This window comes from Neoarius graeffei, chromosome 8, assembly GCF_027579695.1.
Source record: "Neoarius graeffei isolate fNeoGra1 chromosome 8, fNeoGra1.pri, whole genome shotgun sequence".
Lineage (NCBI taxonomy): Eukaryota > Metazoa > Chordata > Actinopteri > Siluriformes > Ariidae > Neoarius > Neoarius graeffei.
Window position 1 is genome coordinate 3,129,122 of NC_083576.1, and position 20,349 is coordinate 3,149,470.

At 42.2% G+C, this 20,349-nt stretch overlaps 1 protein-coding gene across 1 annotated transcript in view; it reads right to left on the reverse strand.

Annotated features, from left to right (window-relative positions):
• The window catches only part of glrbb (glycine receptor, beta b), a 34,199-nt gene extending 16,124 nt beyond the window's left edge, over positions 1-18,075 (reverse strand). Inside the window, exons 1-3 of the mRNA XM_060926788.1 lie at positions 18,065-18,075; positions 10,505-10,650; positions 674-780 (exon numbers count right to left, since the gene is read on the reverse strand). Coding sequence (XP_060782771.1) covers positions 674-780; positions 10,505-10,650; positions 18,065-18,067 — 256 coding nt within the window. The 5' untranslated portion in view covers positions 18,068-18,075. The remainder of the gene's footprint in view (positions 1-673; positions 781-10,504; positions 10,651-18,064) is intronic.
• Between the last annotated feature and the right edge of the window lie 2,274 nt (positions 18,076-20,349).

Here is a 20,349-nt window from a genome sequence, read left to right on the forward strand (position 1 = left end):
TACAACCGTTTCTGTTACAAATATAAAAACGACGTCTCTAACCGACATTTCAATCCCCGACTCGCTCTCGCCACCTGGCTGCACCGCTGCACTCAAGTCAGAGACGCGAAGGAGGAAGGGGAGGGGCTGAAGAGGGGCGGGGGGATTGGGCAAAGCGTTCCATTCTGGCTTTGAGTTCTCTCACAGATCAGCGGTATCAACTTCAGCGAGAACTTGACTGAAATGCGAGTTCGGACGATATGCGTACTTTTTAATGTGAAAACGTACAGTCGTACAATGAGGTAAAAATTTGTAGCGGCTACGCAAAATGCGTACAGGTTGGCAGGTATGCATTAAATTGTCTTTTACTGTTCACTTAAAAAGAAGTTATTTTTTTTTAAAAGTACTGAAATTAATGATGGCGATTTTGGAAGACTGTCAAAGCAGAACGATAAATTTAACATTTATTAAACTTAATTTAGCAAATTATTTTGTTTCGGTTTGCTACGTTCATATTCACTGTGACTTAAAACAAGCTAGCTCATGTTTTCTGTGGCCTACAAAGAAGCCCCGCCCACCTCCATTCACCTTCATTACAATTTGATTTATTAAAAAAAAAAAAAGTTGCATTAAAAGATATGAAGCTGAATCACAGCACTGAACATTTTCCTGCTGAACGAAGTGAAGTGCTCACCTTTGAAGTTGGGGCGGATTCTCGGGTCGTAGCTGATCAGGAGGCGGTTGAGGATGTTACTCGTGGAGTTAGCAGGAACCCGGGCGAGGTCTTCGGAGGAGAGCTGCCTGTAGAACACAAATGATTCATCAGGACTCATGAACAAATACGGTAATTTCTCTGCACTGCACAGTCATAATGAGCTGCTCTGAATCTAAAGTGAAATATTTGATCAGTGATTAGAATGACATTTCAGTGATGGTGAATGAGCATCACCTACCATTAGAAAGCACCTGGACTTTATTGATATAAACAAATAGTTTCATGACCAACATGTTACCGTACATCGCCGTAAGACAACACTGGTCAAGACAAGGAACATGAGAGAAAATCAAGTCGTCATGGAATAATTTTCCAAAATGCGATCCTGAAACATTGTTTTATCGGTTTATCCTATTTCTGGTGCGTGAGAGTCCTGAATTAATGACAATCATGTTCACGTTCATGAGTTCAGTTCACCAAAATTATGAGAACGTTCTCATGAATGGTGCTCATTTGTCACATTCCTGCAAATGAAAGAAGTGTTGAAAAGTAAACCACTGATGCTAAAGAAGGAAACTGGACTTGCTTGAAATTCTTGAAGACGTTTCACCTCGGGCGGCACGGTGGTGTAGTGGTTAGCGCTGTTGCCTCACAGCAAGAAGGTCCGGGTTCGAGCCCCGGGGCCGGCGAGGGCCTTTCTGTGCGGAGTTTGCATGTTCTCCCCGTGTCCGCGTGGGTTTCCTCCGGGTGCTCCGGTTTCCCCCACAGTCCAAAGACATGCAGGTTAGGTTAACTGGTGACTCTAAATTGAGCGTAGGTGTGAATGTGAGTGTGAATGGTTGTCTGTGTCTATGTGTCAGCCCTGTGATGACCTGGCGACTTGTCCAGGGTGTACCCCGCCTTTCGCCCGTAGTCAGCTGGGATAGGCTCCAGCTTGCCTGCGACCCTGTAGAACAGGATAAAGCGGCTACAGATAATGAGATGAGATGAGACGTTTCACCTCTCATCCGAAAGGCTTCTTCAGTTCCGTCAGACTGGTGTGGAGTTCCAGGTATTTATCCTCTAGTGGACCAAAAGCAACCTTAAGGAGAGTCATTGCGGTCACATGGGTCGTTGACCCTCTCAGTCATCCTGTAGGTATTAGGGTCACTGGAGGCCAGGTGTGAATGGTGTTAGCAGCCTAAAGGGTCGTTAGGGTGATCTGTGGGTTGTTGGCTCTCTCTCTCTGTCATCATGTGAGTCATTGAAGTCAGCTGAGTCTTGGTGTGGATGTGTATTCAGTTTTCTGGGAAGTGTGCCAAGGACTGCATTGTAGGTGGCTGATAAGTGGTGTCTCAGACCACCTCCTCTGTTCAGTGATGGTCGTTCCAGGTTGACAAAGATGGCTTATTTTACTCCTCTTTCAAGCCACCGGTCTTCTCGGGCTAAAATGAGTACATCGCAGTCCTGAAATAAGTGTCCTTTATTATTGAGATGAATATAGACTGCAGAGTCCTGGCCTGAGGAACTGGCTCTCCTGTGTTGAGCCATATGCCTGTGAAGCGGATGTTTCGTTTCCCCAATGTACAGGTCTGTGCATTCCTCACTGCATTGAATTGCATACACTACATTGTCCTGTTTGTGTCTGGGTATTCTGTCTTTAGGGTGGACCAATTTCTGCCTCAGAGTGTTCCTGGGTCTGAAATGTACAGGGGTTTGTTTTTGTAGAAGATCCTGCTGAGTTTCTCAGATAGAAAACAGCAACAAACGCAAGAACATTGTCATTACCTAAATTTCTGGACTATCTGAGAAACTCAGGAGGATCTTCTACAAACACAACATTCCATAACAACTCTCCTTAGGTTTGTTTTTGGTCCACTGGAGGATAAATCCCTGGAACTCCCCACTAGTCAGACAGAACTGAAGAAGCCTTTCGGATAAGAGGTGAAACGTCTTCAAGGATTTCAAGCAAGTCCAGTTGCCTTCTTTAGCACCTACGGTTTACTATGACCTGGATGACTGAGAACCTTCACAGACATATTGCTGAAAAGTAAAGATGCCTTCAAAAATAATGCAATTAAGCATTTCTAAAAAAAACATACACAAAAAAAACTACTTTAACTAGAACAGCACTTGTGAGAGTGCAAAACTCCACCAAGCCACATATTATCAACATCAAAATCTAATCACTTGAACCTAAGATAATACTAAAGCCATCCACCAAATTTCATCCAAATCCTTTCATTACTTTTTGAGTTACAACTGAGTTGTATATCGGGAATAAAAAAAAACTCCTGGATCCACATACATATCTGGATTTACATCAAAATCTTATCAATTGTTCCTCGACCCATGGCTCACCTTTCCACCAAATTTCATCCAAATCTGTTCATTACTTTTTGAGTTACATTAGGAATAAACAAACAGAGGTGAAAACATCTCCTCCAACACAGTTAGCGGAGGTAATTAAACAACATCACACAAGTAAGAGTGCGGTTATCCTGAATATCAGTTATTCTGATCAATAACAATCACAGCTAACCACAGCCGTGTCGTTATTCAGTAGAGCTGCACAACTGTGAGTATGATATTGCCATAAACAAGAAATTAATATTCATTCAGTGACATTTCAGACACCATATGGCCAAATGTTCCATTTATTTTTTTCTCCACTAGCGTAAAGAGATTTATAGCATGTCAGCTAGCTGGCTTTGATTTGTACATTCCCATTTAAGGTGCACTGGCGTCCCTTTTTCCTTTCCATCTTCATCTGATGAAGTTTCATATTTTCAGCCAAAAGTTATATTCCTGAAAAGTATCATTCACCGTTTCTGCTGATGATGGCATTAACACTACCAGAGAAACCACGTCAAACGAGGAAGTGGAATTTTTTATGTGGTGTAAAATTCACAGAGAAACGGTTACAGTTAGTATGATTATAGGGAATATAAACACTATTTGAGCAATCGAGAGCTCTGATTGGCTGATACTACTACTAGGATATCAGCTCATATACCGTGAGTAGAGAAAAACAAAATGGCGGAGCGTGTTGCTGAACCAACCAAGGACGGAATAAAAACTCTACTTGAAAACAAAACCCCAACAAATACAAAAAAAGCAACAAAATATGGAATAAAAGTATTTGATGGTAAGAACATATCTTTTTTATTTTTCAAGAATTATTATTATTATTGCATTTTTCACAAATTGCTCCTGTCATTTCGCTGATTTGTTTACATTCTAAGCAGAAATTATTTTGTCAGACGTTTCGTATAAATTTTTATTTATCGAATTTGCAAAAAATAAAAATAAAAATGCTCTGTTTCTTAAAATCCAGTAAATGTGGATAGAATAGAGCAGTTATTCCCCTCAATCTCATCGTACATGGCTTACAGCGCTATTAGCTTATGTACGACTTGATTTTATGGAATAACTGTTAATTATATAATATAATGCTGCTCAACCAATCAGATTAATGAAACAATTGGATTAATATACCAGCGCTAACTATTGTATAACGAGCAGTAAACAGCAATAAATGAAAGTGTTTGGTGTGATAAAACTTTGCTCTTTAAAAATGCATCAATATTTGGTATATCAGGTGAAAATTCAAATTTAACCCAAATTTCTTGAAACTGCTTTCACTGAATTCAGAATTGAATGTAGAACAACATACTTTTTTTTCCAGAATTAAAATGTTTATCCATATCCATTCTTGAGATATTACAAATCAAAGATTGAAGAAACGGCTTAATTTTTTTTTAAACGGCCGTAATATTCTGTATGAGGATCACATGGTCCAAAATGGGCCTCATTAACCAATGAGATCAAATGTTTTATCTTCATAACTTTTCTATTTTTCAAGATATTTACATGGAAATTGGCAGGAACATAGATGGTTGGGTACTGAATACAAAGTTTTAATTTAAAAATTAGTAAAAACCAATTATGCAAATTAGTATTAATTATGCTAATGTTAAATTGGTACACTCAATAAAAAAAGTAAGATGATTTCTAATCCGCTCTTTGTGCTCTGTAGGCCTTTGTATTTCTCAGTAGGGCTGACTAGTGTTTATAGGAAAGAATATAAATGATTATTTCGATTAATATTCACAGCTTTCAAGGCGAACCTCGAAAAAACTGTCTGATCCACATTCAATAAACAATTCACATTAACTCAACTGGCAGCACGGTGGTGTAGTGGTTAGCGCTGTCGCCTCACAGCAAGAAGGTCCGGGTTCGAGCCCCGTGGCCGGCGAGGGCCTTTCTGTGCGGAGTTTGCATGTTCTCCCCGTGTCCGCGTGGGTTTCCTCCGGGTGCTCCGGTTTCCCCCACAGTCCAAAGACATGCAGGTTAGGTTAACTGGTGACTCTAAATTGAGCGTAGGTGTGAATGTGAGTGTGAATGGTTGTCTGTGTCTATGTGTCAGCCCTGTGATGACCTGGCGACTTGTCCAGGGTGTACCCCGCCTTTCGCCCGTAGTCAGCTGGGATAGGCTCCAGCTTGCCTGCGACCCTGTAGAAGGATAAAGTGGCTAGAGATAATGAGATGAATGAGATGAGATTAACTCAACTGAAATTCACACTCGCGTTTCTGACTTCCGTTTTTTTTAATCTCATTCCGACCACTAAGTTTTCAATATTTTTCTTCTAAAACAACTCCAGTTCTATTCTAAAATAGTTATTTATTTACATGAATCGGTTTGATTTGAAAAAATAAGTAGGTAAAGCTACGAAAACTCACTTCAAAGTCTCCCGTGAATCAGAACATCAAAACTAGCAGAGGCAAAATTTTACTGAATCCTTCATTAGAAACAATGAGAGCGAGAGAACATCCCTATAAAAGTGATCTGATTGATATTGATCCAGTGGGAAACCAATCAGAAGAGAGAGAGAGAGAGAGAGAGAGAGAGAGAGAGAGAGAGAGAGAACCTGACCGCCTTTCCCGTGACTCAAAAAGAAAAGCACCGGCAGTTTCCTGACGTCCCGCGAGCAGAGTTTTTACTCTGTTGTACCGACTTCAACCTGCCGTTCCTCCCAAAGCACTGAACAGATCTTAACCAGACAGGCATGCAAACTGGTCAGGGGTGAAAAAGGTGAGAAGGGTGCACGGACACACGGCATGTGCACAAAAGTACATTTCGTAGTCTACATTACAAAAAAAATTGCAACCAGTATTAAGCAGGCAACATTCAACATCACTCATCACTTCCCTTTCAACTGTTGTGTGTACTAACTAGGTTTTATCTGGACAGGATGTTGTGTAATATACCATACCACATATACCATACGGTCAATTTGAAGATCGAGATGGTGATTTTGAATTAAAGAACAGGCGTGTACAATGGGCATTACATATTGGATTTTTTTTTTAATAAAAAACTATAAGTTAATCTCGGCCTAAAAAATTTGGGCAGACGCTCCCGCGCGGCACATGCCAGCAATTCCCCCCGTCCCCCTATGAAATGAGCAACAAGTAGGAGAATTATACACGGTATCATACCTAAAATTTTATCAGAAATATAGATATGATACTATGATTCTCCCCAACATACTACATTAGATAAGCTAACCTCATTTATAAAAGATACACACTTGTATATGACGTATATGTGATATATATGATGTATATTCATACATTGTTACTTTATGGAAATCTTCAGTAAGTTTGGTCTTTTCATGACAGCCTGTTGTAGACCTAAATATAATGCACATGAAATGACACTCCTCACCTCAACATGTCCTTTACAATCATTTAAGCCACCATGGGCAATGCTGAAATCACTGCTGCAAACAGTACATCGTGCGAAACTGTCATTATTGTTGACCCTTATTAGACAGGGAGATTATCAGACAGGGAGATTATCAGGCAGGGAGATTATCAGACAGGGAGATTATCAGGCAGGGAGATTATCAGGCAGGGAGATTATCAGGCAGGGAGATTATTAGACGGAGATTATCAGGCAGGGAGATTATCAGGCAGGGAGATTATCAGGCAGGGAGATTATTAGGCAGGGAGATTATTAGACGGAGATTATCAGGCAGGGAGATTATCAGGCAGGGAGATTATTAGACGGAGATTATCAGGCAGGGAGATTATCAGGCAGGGAGATTATCAGGCAGGGAGATTATCAGGCAGGGAGATTATCAGGCAGGGAGATTATCAGGCAGGGAGATTATTAGACGGAGATTATCAGGCAGGGAGATTATCAGGCAGGGAGATTATTAGACGGAGATTATCAGACAGGGAGATTATCAGGCAGGGAGATTATCAGGCAGGGAGATTATTAGACAGGGAGATTATCAGGCAGGGAGATTATCAGACAGGGAGATTATCAGGCAGGGAGATTATCAGACAGGGAGATTATCAAACAGGGAGATTATTAGGCAGGGATATTATCAGACGGATATTATTAGACAGGGAGATTATCAGGCAGGGAGATTATCAGGCAGGGATATTATTAGACGGATATTATTAGACAGGGAGATTATCAGGCAGGGATATTATTAGACAGGGAGATTATTAGACAGGGAGATTATTAGACAGGGAGATTATTAGACAGGGAGATTATCAGGCAGGGAGATTATTAGACAGGGAGATTATTAGACAGGGAGATTATTAGACAGGGAGATTATCAAACAGGGAGATTATCAGGCAGGGAGATTATTAGGCAGGGAGATTATTAGACAGGGATATTATCAGGCAGGGAGATTATTAGGCAGGGAGATTATTAGACAGGGATATTATTAGGCAGGGAGATTCTTTTGTGTAATCTGAGCTGAAGTGGGTTTTGTATTTTGGTTTTTTTGGGGCGCGCGCGCTCTCTCTGCCATGCCGATCCTGTAGGCCGCACTGACTCAGCTGAAAACTTCAATTAAATATGCTCGCTGAAATTATGTCAGGGAACGCCAGATTAAACATTAAAACTGCCTTCTGAGCATCTACAGGCTACCACCGAAAGAAGGAGGCTACCAGAAAGGCATCTCTACTCCGTACGATTTTACTTTCACTACGACATTACTTTGAACAGACTATCAAAAAATTGCAAGGTGATATGATAAAGTAAGGCACAGTTTACTTACAATCGTTTTTTTTTTTAAACGATGCAATCGTTTTCTGCCTTTTGGGCACCCTTCATCATGCCGTGTTGGGGTCTTGAACTAGGAGGCGCTGTCCCCAATATGCCTGTCAAACTTGTGGGTAACCATAGCAACCAAGCTCGAGCTCGCAACCTGTGCAGTCTGCGCAGTTGCAACTATGTTTGTACTGCTGTGCACCTCAATAAACCGAAAGTCTTTTGATTTTTCTGTGAGGTTTGCCTTATGCAAAGAAAGACAGCATAGACGTTTTTTTCCTCCCTATAAGTGGGGGGGACCGAACGAGGTGAATTTAAATCTGGGTGGGACGAGTCCCACCCTCTATCTGCGCCCGTGCTGTACGCACTCCACTGCTGGCTGCTGCACCGCGACACAGCAGCAAGTAGCGTTGCACTGATCAGCACACAGATTTAACGCATCGCGCTTCTACCAGAACTGGACCGTACCATTTCGCAAAAGGGGGAGGGTTAAATGACAATATGTTGAAGAACTCAAGAAATAGACAACCTTGTTCAATTAGCTCATTTTACCAGATGGAATATTGCATTGTTGTTATTTCAAAAGTCTTATTAAAATCGTCAAAAGCATATTATCAGCCCCTTAAAGGGCCCCATGGCAGTGCTGGGCCCCTAGAATTGTTCTAACCTTTCCCCCCCTGGCGGCGCCCATGTGCGCGAGGCAGACATTAATGCTTCGATTGGGAATTTTTTTTTTAAATCGCGAGTCTGATTGTGTGGCGCTGCGCAACACACTGGTCTCTGTATGGGAAACCCTGCATTGCTTGCGCTCTACAGCCAGAGCAAGCTAGAACAAGCGGTTGTCATGGGGATTTGAAAAGACGCTTGGTGCTTATTTTTAGGAGAAAAACACCCTGTCGGCTTTCTAGCTCTCAAAAAAAAAACCTATTTGAAAACCATCCATTGTGAAGAGGGAATTTCTCTATACCACGCCACTGAGCTGATCATGTGTTCGTTTTCATCTCTCTCATATCTGGCGACAGTAAGCTATGGAGCAAGCTAACGTTATGTCTTAAACTTGATTTCAGCACGCATGTTAAAACATATTAGACATAGTTACATTTATGTACACATTTCTGGCACTGTAAAAGACTTACCTCAACACGTAACAGCAACAAAATCCAACGACTTTTCCAGTTATTCACCCCCGAGCGCGCTGGAAACTCTTCCATTGGTATGTTCAGATCCAGTCGCGAGATGAGGTTGCCAGCTCTCTCTATAAAAAGGTGACTTTGCGGTCTGAATCTGTGGAATGTTCGTAAGCGAGGACTGGCAACCAGCAGTGGGTTGTGCACCAGCTTGATCAGAACTCCAATGGAAAAGACGCGTGTGTTACTGTTTATCTCGATTGGCTGTAAACCTTGTAAGTGAAATGTTTGGCAACAGTAACATTGTAGCCTGCCTACCCCCCCCCCCCAAAAAAAAAAACTCTTCGGATCTACACGATTCACACAAGTGACCTATTTTGGGACCAAAACGGCGAATTTCGCCGAAAGGTGAGGAGTTTGCATGTGTGCCAGATACATTTCTCTGAAAAGCAGAGATTATAAACTTTTTAATGAGAGTATCTCATCTCATCTCATTATCTCTAGCCGCTTTATCCTGTTCTACAGGGTCGCAGGCGAGCTGGATCCTATCCCAGCTGACTACGGGTGAAAGGCGGGGTTCACCCTGGACAAGTCGCCAGGTCATCACAGGGCTGACACATAGACACAGACAACCATTCACACTCACATTCACACCTACGCTCAATTTAGAGTCACCAGTTAACCTAACCTGCATGTCTTTGGACTGTGGGGGAAACCGGAGCACCCGGAGGAAACCCACGCGGACACGGGGAGAACATGCAAACTCCACACAGAAAGGCCCTCGCCGGCCACGGGGCTCGAACCCGGACCTTCTTGCTGTGAGGCGACAGCGCTAACCACTACACCACCGTGCCACCCTGAGAGTATTCATGATAGAAAATATTCAAGAGTTAAACAATGACAGGTTTGGAAAATTGTGCATGCAGACGCTCATTTTCACAGCACGACCAACGAGCGTCTGATACATCTGTCAATCTCCTCGGGGACATTTTGTTCAGATTTATAATGAAATTGGCTGGATAAGTTTTGGAAATCTAAAATGCTTTTTTTTTTTGGGGGGGGGGGGGGGGGGGTCTGATGGAGAAGCCATAAAATAAACATCTAAGATAATAAATAAATAAATAAATAAATAAATTTCTAAGACATAAGACTTTGACACAGTACTGTGGTGTGCGCACCAGGACACTTGCAGTTAAGAAGACTGGGGGGGGGGGCTTTTCATAAAACACAAAAAAATCATGATGTGCAATTTATAGCAAAAACTTAATATCTGTCTAAAGTATGTAAACAAAATCATCAGTTTTATAAAACGTCTTCTCATTACGAATGGAATGTTTTAACTGTTGTGACCGCAAAGCAGACGTTATGTAATCCACTAAAACTAAAAAATATTCTGGAGTGAAATCGCTTGTAGAAATCGTCTGTATAAATCATTAATGTTAAATTGTATTCATATCTACATAAAGTTGTCAACAGTAAATTAAATAAACGTCTCCTGACAGAAAGTTCAGTTTGTCGTGAATCTCCGGAACCCATGAGAACACAACTTCAGAACTTCTCTCTCACACGGATATCTGAATCTGTAGTTTATTTCTTTAAGAGGCTGCGTTCGTGTAAACAGACACTTACGATGGGCAGTAGACCTGTTTGCCTTTCTTCTTGCCCTTCTTCGCTGATTTTTCTTTCGTGAATCCTCCGTCTATCCACAGAGCGAGGACACACAGGAGCAGAAGCAGCTTCAGGAGCTTCATCTTGCAGCACATTTCTCCAGCAGCCTGAGAGGAACAGCAGCAACAATAATAATAATAATAATATCCATATGGATTATTTCTACTTTATAACTCACAAAGAAACAGTAGGTAGAAGGTCAAATCCCTCTCCATGTCCTTCTGAGATTCTAAACATCACTCTGTCCATCATGTTGAGTCACTTTGACTCAGACCAACATTCTCAACTTCACTTTATCCTGAAAAAATATTTCCAAATTGGAAACAATGTGAAACAGAAATCAGGTAATATTATCGTTAAGCTACTTTATTTTACTATTTTTACCAAATGTGTGTATATATATATATATATATATATATTTTTTTTTTTTTTTTTTTTTTTTTTTAACTGTCACAGCTGATATGGTGGGAATAAAACTGAAACACAACATGATAAAATTCATGATATAATAATGACCTCCGGCAAGGAGATGATGTTTTCCATGTGGTTACCTCTGCCAAGGAGGTTATGTTTTCGGTAACGTTTGTTTGTTTGTTTGTTTGTTTGTTTGTCTGTTAGCAACATTACGGAAAACGTTATGACAGATTGCTCTGAAATTTTTTCCAGAGGTGTGACTGGGCACAAGTAACAATCCATTAAATTTTGCCAGTGATCCGGATCACCTTCTGGATCCCGGAATTTTTTAAAGGATTCTTGGCGGGGGCGGCACGGTGGTGTAGTGGTTAGCGCTGTCGCCTCACAGCAAGAAGGTCCTGGGTTCGAGCCCCAGGGCCGGCGAGGGCCTCTCTGTGTGGAGTTTGCATGTTCTCCCCGTGTCCGCGTGGGTTTCCTCCGGGTGCTCCGGTTTCCCCCACAGTCCAAAGACATGCAGGTTAGGTTAACTGGTGACTCTAAATTGAGTGTAGGTGTGAATGTGAGTGTGAATGGTTGTCTGTGTCTATGTGTCAGCCCTGTGATGACCTGGCGACTTGTCCAGGGTGAACCCCGCCTTTCGCCCGTAGTCAGCTGGGATAGGCTCCAGCTCGCCTGCGACCCTGTAGAACAGGATAAAGTGGCTAGAGATAATGAGATGAGATGAGATTCTTGGCGGAGGTCTGCGCTCTCCGAGTGCTTTTCTAGTTTGTTTATTGATTGAGTAAAGCCTACCAACCTGATTTCCATGAAACTTGGTGGAAGGGTGAACCACAGGCCAAAGAAGAACCCCTTCAAATTTGGAGCAGATCCAAGTCATGAAACAGATCCATGCATTTATTTTCACTTTCACTAACGTTCCAAAATACGGCATTTGGCCTTGGAGGAGCTCCGAGCTCTCTGAGTGCCCTTCCAGTGATTTATTTATTTATTTATTTATTTATTTAAAATTTTTATTTTATTTTAATTATTTTAAGAACAGGATAAAGCGGCTAGAGATGATGAGATGAGATGAGATGAGATGAGATGAGATGAGATTTTTTTATTGTATACATTATCTTTTATTTAAAACTGAGATGGTTACTGTGTGAGAGATGATATTGTGCTTTGATTGAAGTCTACAGAAAAACAAGAGATGAATATCGTAAAAAAAATAACAGTCAGCCTTGTTAATAGTTTCCTTTTAAATACCAGAGTGTGTGAGATTATTGTTGTTAAATTATTGAAGAGAGAACGTTATTTGCATTGGTTTCAGAGCCAAACATGCAAATACACACATAAACATAAAAATTATATTATTATACATTTATGTGAATCTATAAAAGTGTAAATCTGCTGCTTTTATACGCCATAAATGATGAGGGTGGACGAGAGAGAGAGAGAGAGAGAGAGAAAGAGAGAGTGCAATAGAGAGAGATAGAGTGTGATAGAGAGATAAAGAAAGAGAGAGAGATAAAGAGAGAGTGCAATAAAGAGACAGAGATAAAGAGAGTGTGACAAAGAGAGAGATAAAGAAAGAGAGAGATAAAGAGAGAGTGCAATAAAGACAGAGAGATAAAGAGAGTGCAACAAAGAGAGAGATAAAGAAAAAGAGAGAGCAATAAAGAGAGAGAGATAAAGAGAGATATAAAGAGAGTGGGCGGCACGGTGGTGTGGTGGTTAGCGCTGTCGCCTCACAGCAAGAAGGTCCTGGGTTCGAGCCCCGTGGCCGGCGAGGGCCTTTCTGTGTGGAGTTTGCATGTTCTCCCCGTGTCCGCGTGGGTTTCCTCCGGGTGCTCCGGTTTCCCCCACAGTCCAAAGACATGCAGGTTAGGTTAACTGGTGACTCTAAATTGAGCGTAGGTGTGAATGTGAGTGTGGATGGTTGTCTGTGTCTATGTGTCAGCCCTGTGATGACCTGGCGACTGGTCCAGGGTGAACCCCGCCTTTCGCCCGTAGTCAGCTGGGATAGGCTCCAGCTCGCCTGCGACCCTGTAGAAGGATAAAGCGGCTAGAGATAATGAGATGAGATAAAGAGAGTGCAATAAAGACAGAGAGAGATTGACATAAAGAAAGAGAGAGAAAGAAAGAAAGAAAGAAAGAACACCTGCAGCTAAACTCTGTTCTCCTCTTTAGTTTTTTTCTCCACATCACACTGTAAGATATGAAACCAAAACTTTATTTGATCAGAAACCAACAAAAACACCATAATGAATATTTTTTTAATAAAATCTGGTTTCTATGGTAACAGCCGCGATGATTTCTACAGCATTATCTTCCAGTCAAAACCTGTCAAACACTCAGACGTAAAGCAAACCATTTTTTCTTTTTATTGAAAATGAAAAATGAATCAGAGGAGAAAGAAATCCTGAGAAACACGACGTTCCTGAGCGGCTATAAGTCCGACCTTTCTGTAATTCAGAAACCCGTTCGCCACACGAACACCATCCCGCTCCGTCTGAGACAGGCAGGAGCCACAGCCAATCACGGCACAGAGTCAGGACCCACAGAGGTTTCTGTTCTTTGCTGCTGAAGCCGTAAGGAATTTCCTGTACGCTGACAGGAAGCTGGTGAAAGTTTAATCAGTGAATTTATTCTCACAGGGTTTTTTGAATCTTTCGCTAGTTCTGATCCAGTTTTAGCGAATCAGCTCGCGGATAAGTTCTGTTTTCTTTTTTTGCATTTCAAACCTGGATAAAGTGGATGAGAGCAAGTCGACGCTTCTGTTCGTTCTTGGTGTGTGTGTGTGTGTGTGTGTGTGTGTGTGAGAGAGAGATTGTGCTAATACTAGCGTGCTAACATGAGCCATCCAGCGGCTACCTGACAACACGACTGTTTTATTAATTAGCTGTGCTGCTGTATGTTTTAAAAGCAGTAATGTTTTATAAATTTTAAGACCAATCAGCTGTTGATTAATTGTCTATAACAGCAGCTCTGACTGTAGTTTCATCTGCAGTACAAACTACAGGTCTATATTAAGGCTCGATGTTTATTGAACATTTACGGAAGGAGTCTCCAGTTTCAGAGGTAAAGCTGTAACCGTCACTTTTCCGACACCTTCAGGACAGAAGAGTTTACACTTTCTGCTGTTTCTCTGTCATAGGACAAGCTGCTTGTGAGGGAATGACTGTTTAACAACATTAAATGTAACTAGAAATGGATAAAAAGTACAAGAAGACATGCTTTAATAAATAAAAAATGGTAATGGTTGGAAAATAACTGTGGTATAAGAGGAATAAAACACTCGGGACGTGTTTGCACTGTGTATGAGTTCTGTGTTGCAATGTTGCTGTGCCGTTCCTGACAGAAGGAACCGTATCGCAGGACCACACTGTCAGGTTCCTGCAGGTTCCAACATAAGAAGAAGAAGAAGAAGAAGAAGAAGCCTTTATTTGTCACATGCACACTTCAAGCACAGTGAGATTCATCCTCTGCATTTAACCCATCTGAAGCAGTGAACACACACACACACACACACACACACACACTCAGAGCAGTGGGCAGCCACACCAGAGCGCCCGGGGAGCAGTCAGGGGTTCAGTACCTCGCTCAAGGGCACCTCAGCCCAAGGCCGCCCCACGTCAACCTAACCTGCATGTCTTTGGACTGTGGGGGAAACCGGAGCACCCGGAGGAAACCCACGCGGACACGGGGAGAACATGCAAACTCCGCACAGAAATCACACACATGTGGTGAGAATAAAATGCATTGCTCATACGTTACCTGTTCCAACCCTCGGGTCACACACAACCCACTACACACACACACACTGATAGATGAGGTCACATGACCACGATTCGAACCTGCACGCGCCTTCATCCAGCTCCAGACGGCGGGATTAGTGTGAGGAATCCCCATGTGAGGACAAGAGCCAAAATCTCTCCATCGTCTAGACTCTCTCCTCCTCCAACACATCCATAGTCATTTTAACGGAAATGGGCTGCCGTCCACGTTCTCTCTCTCTCTCACACACACACACACACACACACACACACACACACACACACACACGAGTTCTCCTCTCACCGGGACGTCTCTTTAATAACTTCCCTTCTTTCGCTCCCACCTTCTCACTGAGATCTTCCTGAATCAGCAGTGTGAGCCAACACACACTCACACACACACACACACACACACACACACACACACACACACACACACACACACACACACTTTTTTTCTGGCTGTCTTCCCTTAATTAGCCCATTTACATTCACATACGAGAACCTCAGCAGTGATTTACATCCCAACATTTAACTCCTGTAACTGGATCGAGGAATCATTTATAATCCAGACTAATAGTGGGATTTGATGTTCTTGAGTGTGTGTGAGCGCGCGTGTGTGTGTGTGTGTGTTACAATACAGCTCATGCACAAAATGAAACATACAGAATACACTTATATTTAAAAAGGATCTTTGAGGGTTTTTTAAGAAGCCTTCATGATCCATCCATCCATCCATCCATTATCTGTAGCCGCTTATCCTGTGCAGGGTCATGGGCAAGCTGGATCCTATCCCAGCTAACTATGGGAGAGAGGCGGGGTTCACCCTGGACAAGTCGCAGGTCATCACAGGGCCCTTCATGATCCATCCCCTTTAAAGAACCCATGTGTAACCCGTTTTCTAAAAGTGTGTGTACAGTAAGCAGTGAGCAAACAGACTCAACCACCACTAGTTCCTGGTCTACAGAAGGGTACCAGAGCAGGAACTATAAAGGTTCCTTGAACTATAGACCAGGAAGCGAAAGCAGCCATGGTTGGAACCTTTCTGATATGGGAACACTCTGGTGGAGAATTCTACACAGAACCTTCTAACACGTTTTCTTTCTCTTTCAATTACGGTATATATGATGATGGTATATGTGTATACACTCACTGGCCACTTTATTAGGAACACCCCAACATCCACCTGCTGTTTGATCCAGTTCTCTAATCAGCCGATCGCTTGATGCATCAAATCACGCAGATACAGATCAAGAGCTTCAGTTAATGTTCACAATGTTCAAACATCAGAACGGGAAACACTGTGATCTCACAGTGAAGTGTGACTTTCTTTCTTTCTTTCACTGCGGTATGGGTGTCGGTTTGAGCCAGATGGTGGTTGGTGGTTTGAGTATTTCAGAAACTGCTGATCTCCTCCTGGGGTTTTCACACACAACAGTCTCTAGAGTTTATACAGAATGGTGCGGAAAACAAAAAACAATCACAGAGTGAGCGACAGTTCTGTGGGTGGAAACAAACGCCTTGTTGATAAGAGAGGGTCAGAGATCAGAAAATGGACAGATTTGAGGTGGTTCGAGCTTTTTTTTTTTGCCAGGAAGGATATAGCAACTCATATAATCACTCTTTACAACCGTGGTGAGCAGAAAAGTATCTCAGAAGAACACATTGGGTTCCACTCCTGCAGCCAAGAACAGGAATCTTAGAATCAACAACAAGTTCCTATTAAAGTGGCCGGTGAGTGTTTATTATGTATATCTGCTGTATGAGGTAGATATGTATATAACATTATGGGATATGTGGTGTCCATGGTATATACAGTATGTATACATGGTGAATATCCATGGTATATGATGTGTGTGGTGTGTGTGTGTGTACTTTAGATCAGCAGTGTGTTGTGTTTATGCCCTTCATGTCCTTCATTACTTAGTGGGGCAGAAAAGCCAAAGATGAGAAATGAATGTTAACGTGTTATTGATCATCATGGCTTCATTATAGTTTCACACCCCCACACACGCCCACACACACACACACACACACACACACACACACACTCACACAGACTCACACACACACTTCCTCTGTTACACTCCGATGATGTCACACACATCACAATTTCAGCCTGGTCACATTTTAAGCCCAAATCCACACGACTTCCTGTTTAACAGGCGGAACACGGAGATGAACACGAACATAAACATGACCGTGGAGGAGTTTATAATCCTGAGGAACGGTGGAGAGCGGAGGGAAGGAGAATGTGAACAAGTGTGTGAACACTGAAGAAACGTGGGATTAACACCCAGAATTTACACTCACATGACCTTCAGAATTTACAAAGGATTTAAAACAGCCAATAAATTCATAAACTAAGAGCAGGGTGAATACTTTTGGATTTAGGGGTCAAGAAAGTTTTTTTATGTGAAAATATAATATGACATAACACAAGATACTAATATTTACTGTAACAAACTAACAAACAAACAAATAAATAGTATGTGAAATTTGATGTGTAATTTTGTCCTCATGTCAGTAATTAAAACATTAAAAGTAGAATTAATAAATCTATGAAAATAGGAATAAAGACTTAAGATTAATAAAGAATAAGACAGACAGACAGACAGACAGTTAGTTAGTTAGTTAGTTAGTTAGTTAGTTAGTTAGTTAGTTAGTTAGTGCACCGAATCTGAGTGTGGTTTTACTGATTAATTTGCTCACAGAGAGAGAGAGAGAGGGAGAGAGAGAGAGAGAGAGAGGGAGGGAGCTGAGACTGTGAGATCAGTCATTTATTATTGGATTTATTTATCATTTAACTGGACTTCAAGTGACATTATGTGGCAAAATGGTATAATCAAAGTGTGTGTGTGTGTGTGTGTGTGTGTGTGTGTGTGTGTGTGTGTGTGCGTGCGTGCGTGTAAGCGTGCACGTGCGGCATACATGTGTGAGTGCATTCAGGCATCACATCCATTGCAATGTCAGCCCTAGCCTGGGGGCAACACACACACACACACACACACACACACACGCTTTCTACCAGCATCCATCAGAAAGATGTTTTGAGCGATGCGTAAAAAAAAAAAAGCAACCTGTAGCTGCTGAAGTTGGTGAAGAAGAGAAGGAAAGTTAAAGAGAAGAAGAGAAAAGAGAGAGAGAGAGAGAAGAAAGGATGCTGAGGAGGAGTCACATAGCAACAACATCACGCGGCCGCATCCTCCATGACGACGGGGATGGGGGAGGGGCGGGGAAGATGCTCCATCACATATATATACACACACACACACACACACTCTTACACACACATGACAGCATGAACACAATGACCACACATAATACACACACACACACACGGGCTCACCATGGCGCGCGCGGTGCTCTCGTGGTTCTGGTGTAAATGGTGATTTAATCCTTCATCATTAACTCGTTCCACGTTTTTTTCCCGTCTTTGTTCAGCACAAACTCGAGCTCTTCACGTCTTTACACGCGTTTCCGGTTACATTTCCACCCTTGCGCCTGCCTGTCTGTCTGCCTGCCTGTCTGTCTGCCTGCCTGCGCGCGCTTTGCTCCGCTGTGATGGCTGCGCGGATGCGGGTTTGCGCCTGAGTGAAGCAGCACCGCTGTCCGGCCGCAACAGGGGGAACAAGATGGAGGCGAGTGCGCATGCGCGGTGGGAGGGCCGCGGAAACAGCTGGAACGTTCAGTCTCATAACTATATACATTTATTAATTAATAATATACTGAATAAACACTCCAAACAAGCAGCATTAATTATAGAGTAATTATATAAAAATATAGAATTAAAATTGTCAGACAAAATATTTACAAAAAAAACTTTATGTAAGAGCAAATAAGTGTATATTAATAAATTCTCATTAAGTAAACAAAAATAAATAAATGAATAAATACACAATGTCTGTAGTAATAGGATAAATATGTATAAAATATTATTTACTATTTTATTATGATGTAATAATTTATTATGATGTATGAAGTGATAAATTACACATCACATCACATTATCTCTAGCCGCTTTATCCTTCTACAGGGTCGCAGGCAAGCTGGAGCCTATCCCAGCTGACTACGGGCGAAAGGCGGGGTACACCCTGGACAAGTCGCCAGGTCATCACAGGGCTGACACACAGACACAGACAACCATTCACACTCACATTCACACCTACGCTCAATTTAGAGTCACCAGTTAACCTAACCTGCATGTCTTTGGACTGTGGGGGAAACCGGAGCACCCGGAGGAAACCCACGCGGACACGGGGAGAACATCCAAACTCCACACAGAAAGGCCCTCACCGGCCACGGGGCTCGAACCCAGGACCTTCTTGCTGTGAGGTGACAGCGCTAACCACTACACCACTGTGCCGCCCGCTACTGAATTCAAATCACAGATTTTCAATTTATTAGTTTTTTTTAATAGAATAAGTAATAACTTTACAGCCACATGGCCCTAAATTCTCCGCTATTTTTTCCTGCTTCCCCATGACCCAATTCAAGATACTACATCATGCATCACGTGATGGGCTTTCCCCGTTCACGCAAGGCATTGTGGGATACAAATTTGAAACAGGAGAGAAAAATGGAGGACGTGAGTGTGCGAATGAAACGTGAACGAGCGACTACAGTAACGGAAAGAAAGCGAGAAGAAAAGACGTTATGTTATATACGAAGGAAAGGAAACTCAGGACCAAACTAATAAATATGGGCGCTCAGCGAGCACCTCGGTGTGATCAGCTGTTCGTTTAGCGACAGAATGATGGAACTGTCAGTGCACGCTCAAAGGGAAACCTGTAGATGGCAGTAATGCAACACTGTGGATGCCAGCTGCTGTAAAACCCAAAAGAAGAAGAAGAAGGTAAACCTGCGCATGCGCACACGGACTTCCTCTGTCTGCTTGACTGCGCCAAGCGAGCGATTTCATGCACATTATTTGCTTTAATCCCCTCAAATTAAATAACTTCCCAGCCACAGAATGGCCTGATATTTTGTGAGATATTACAGAAATAAACAGATATCACAATCACCACATTTCAGACGGAACTAAATTTCACCGATTTTATGAAATCGAAAGGCCGTCTAGCTTTAAACATATGAGCTCATTTTATCCCTAATTTATCCCTGATAATCGAGCCTGAGGTGACAGTGGTGAGGAAAAACTCCCTCAGACAACATGAAGAATAAACCTTGAGAGGAACCAGACTCTAAAGAGAACCCATCCCCATCTGGGTGTTAACAGACAGTGTGGTTATACGGTAAATAACTCACTTCTATAACTGTGTCCTAGAGAGTCACAAAGTATAACTGTGTCACCAGGAAATTTGTCATCGTTTATCAGGAAGTCTGTTTTGTTGAAGTTATAAACTGTTCACTGATGGAGACTTGAGTGTAAAACTGGTCACATCACCCCGATCCTCCAGAACCTCCACCGGTTCTCTGTTCTACATCAAATTCAGTATATATATTTTTTTTTTTCTGTTTGAACTGAAAGCACTCCTTGGCTACACTCCTCAATATCTAATGGAGTTAATTCACCCCAACTCTCCCAGTCACAGCCTCAGATCTTCATATTCTGGTCTGTTGTTCATTCCCAAATTTAAACTATCCACCACGGGTTCCAGGGTATTTAGGGTCGCA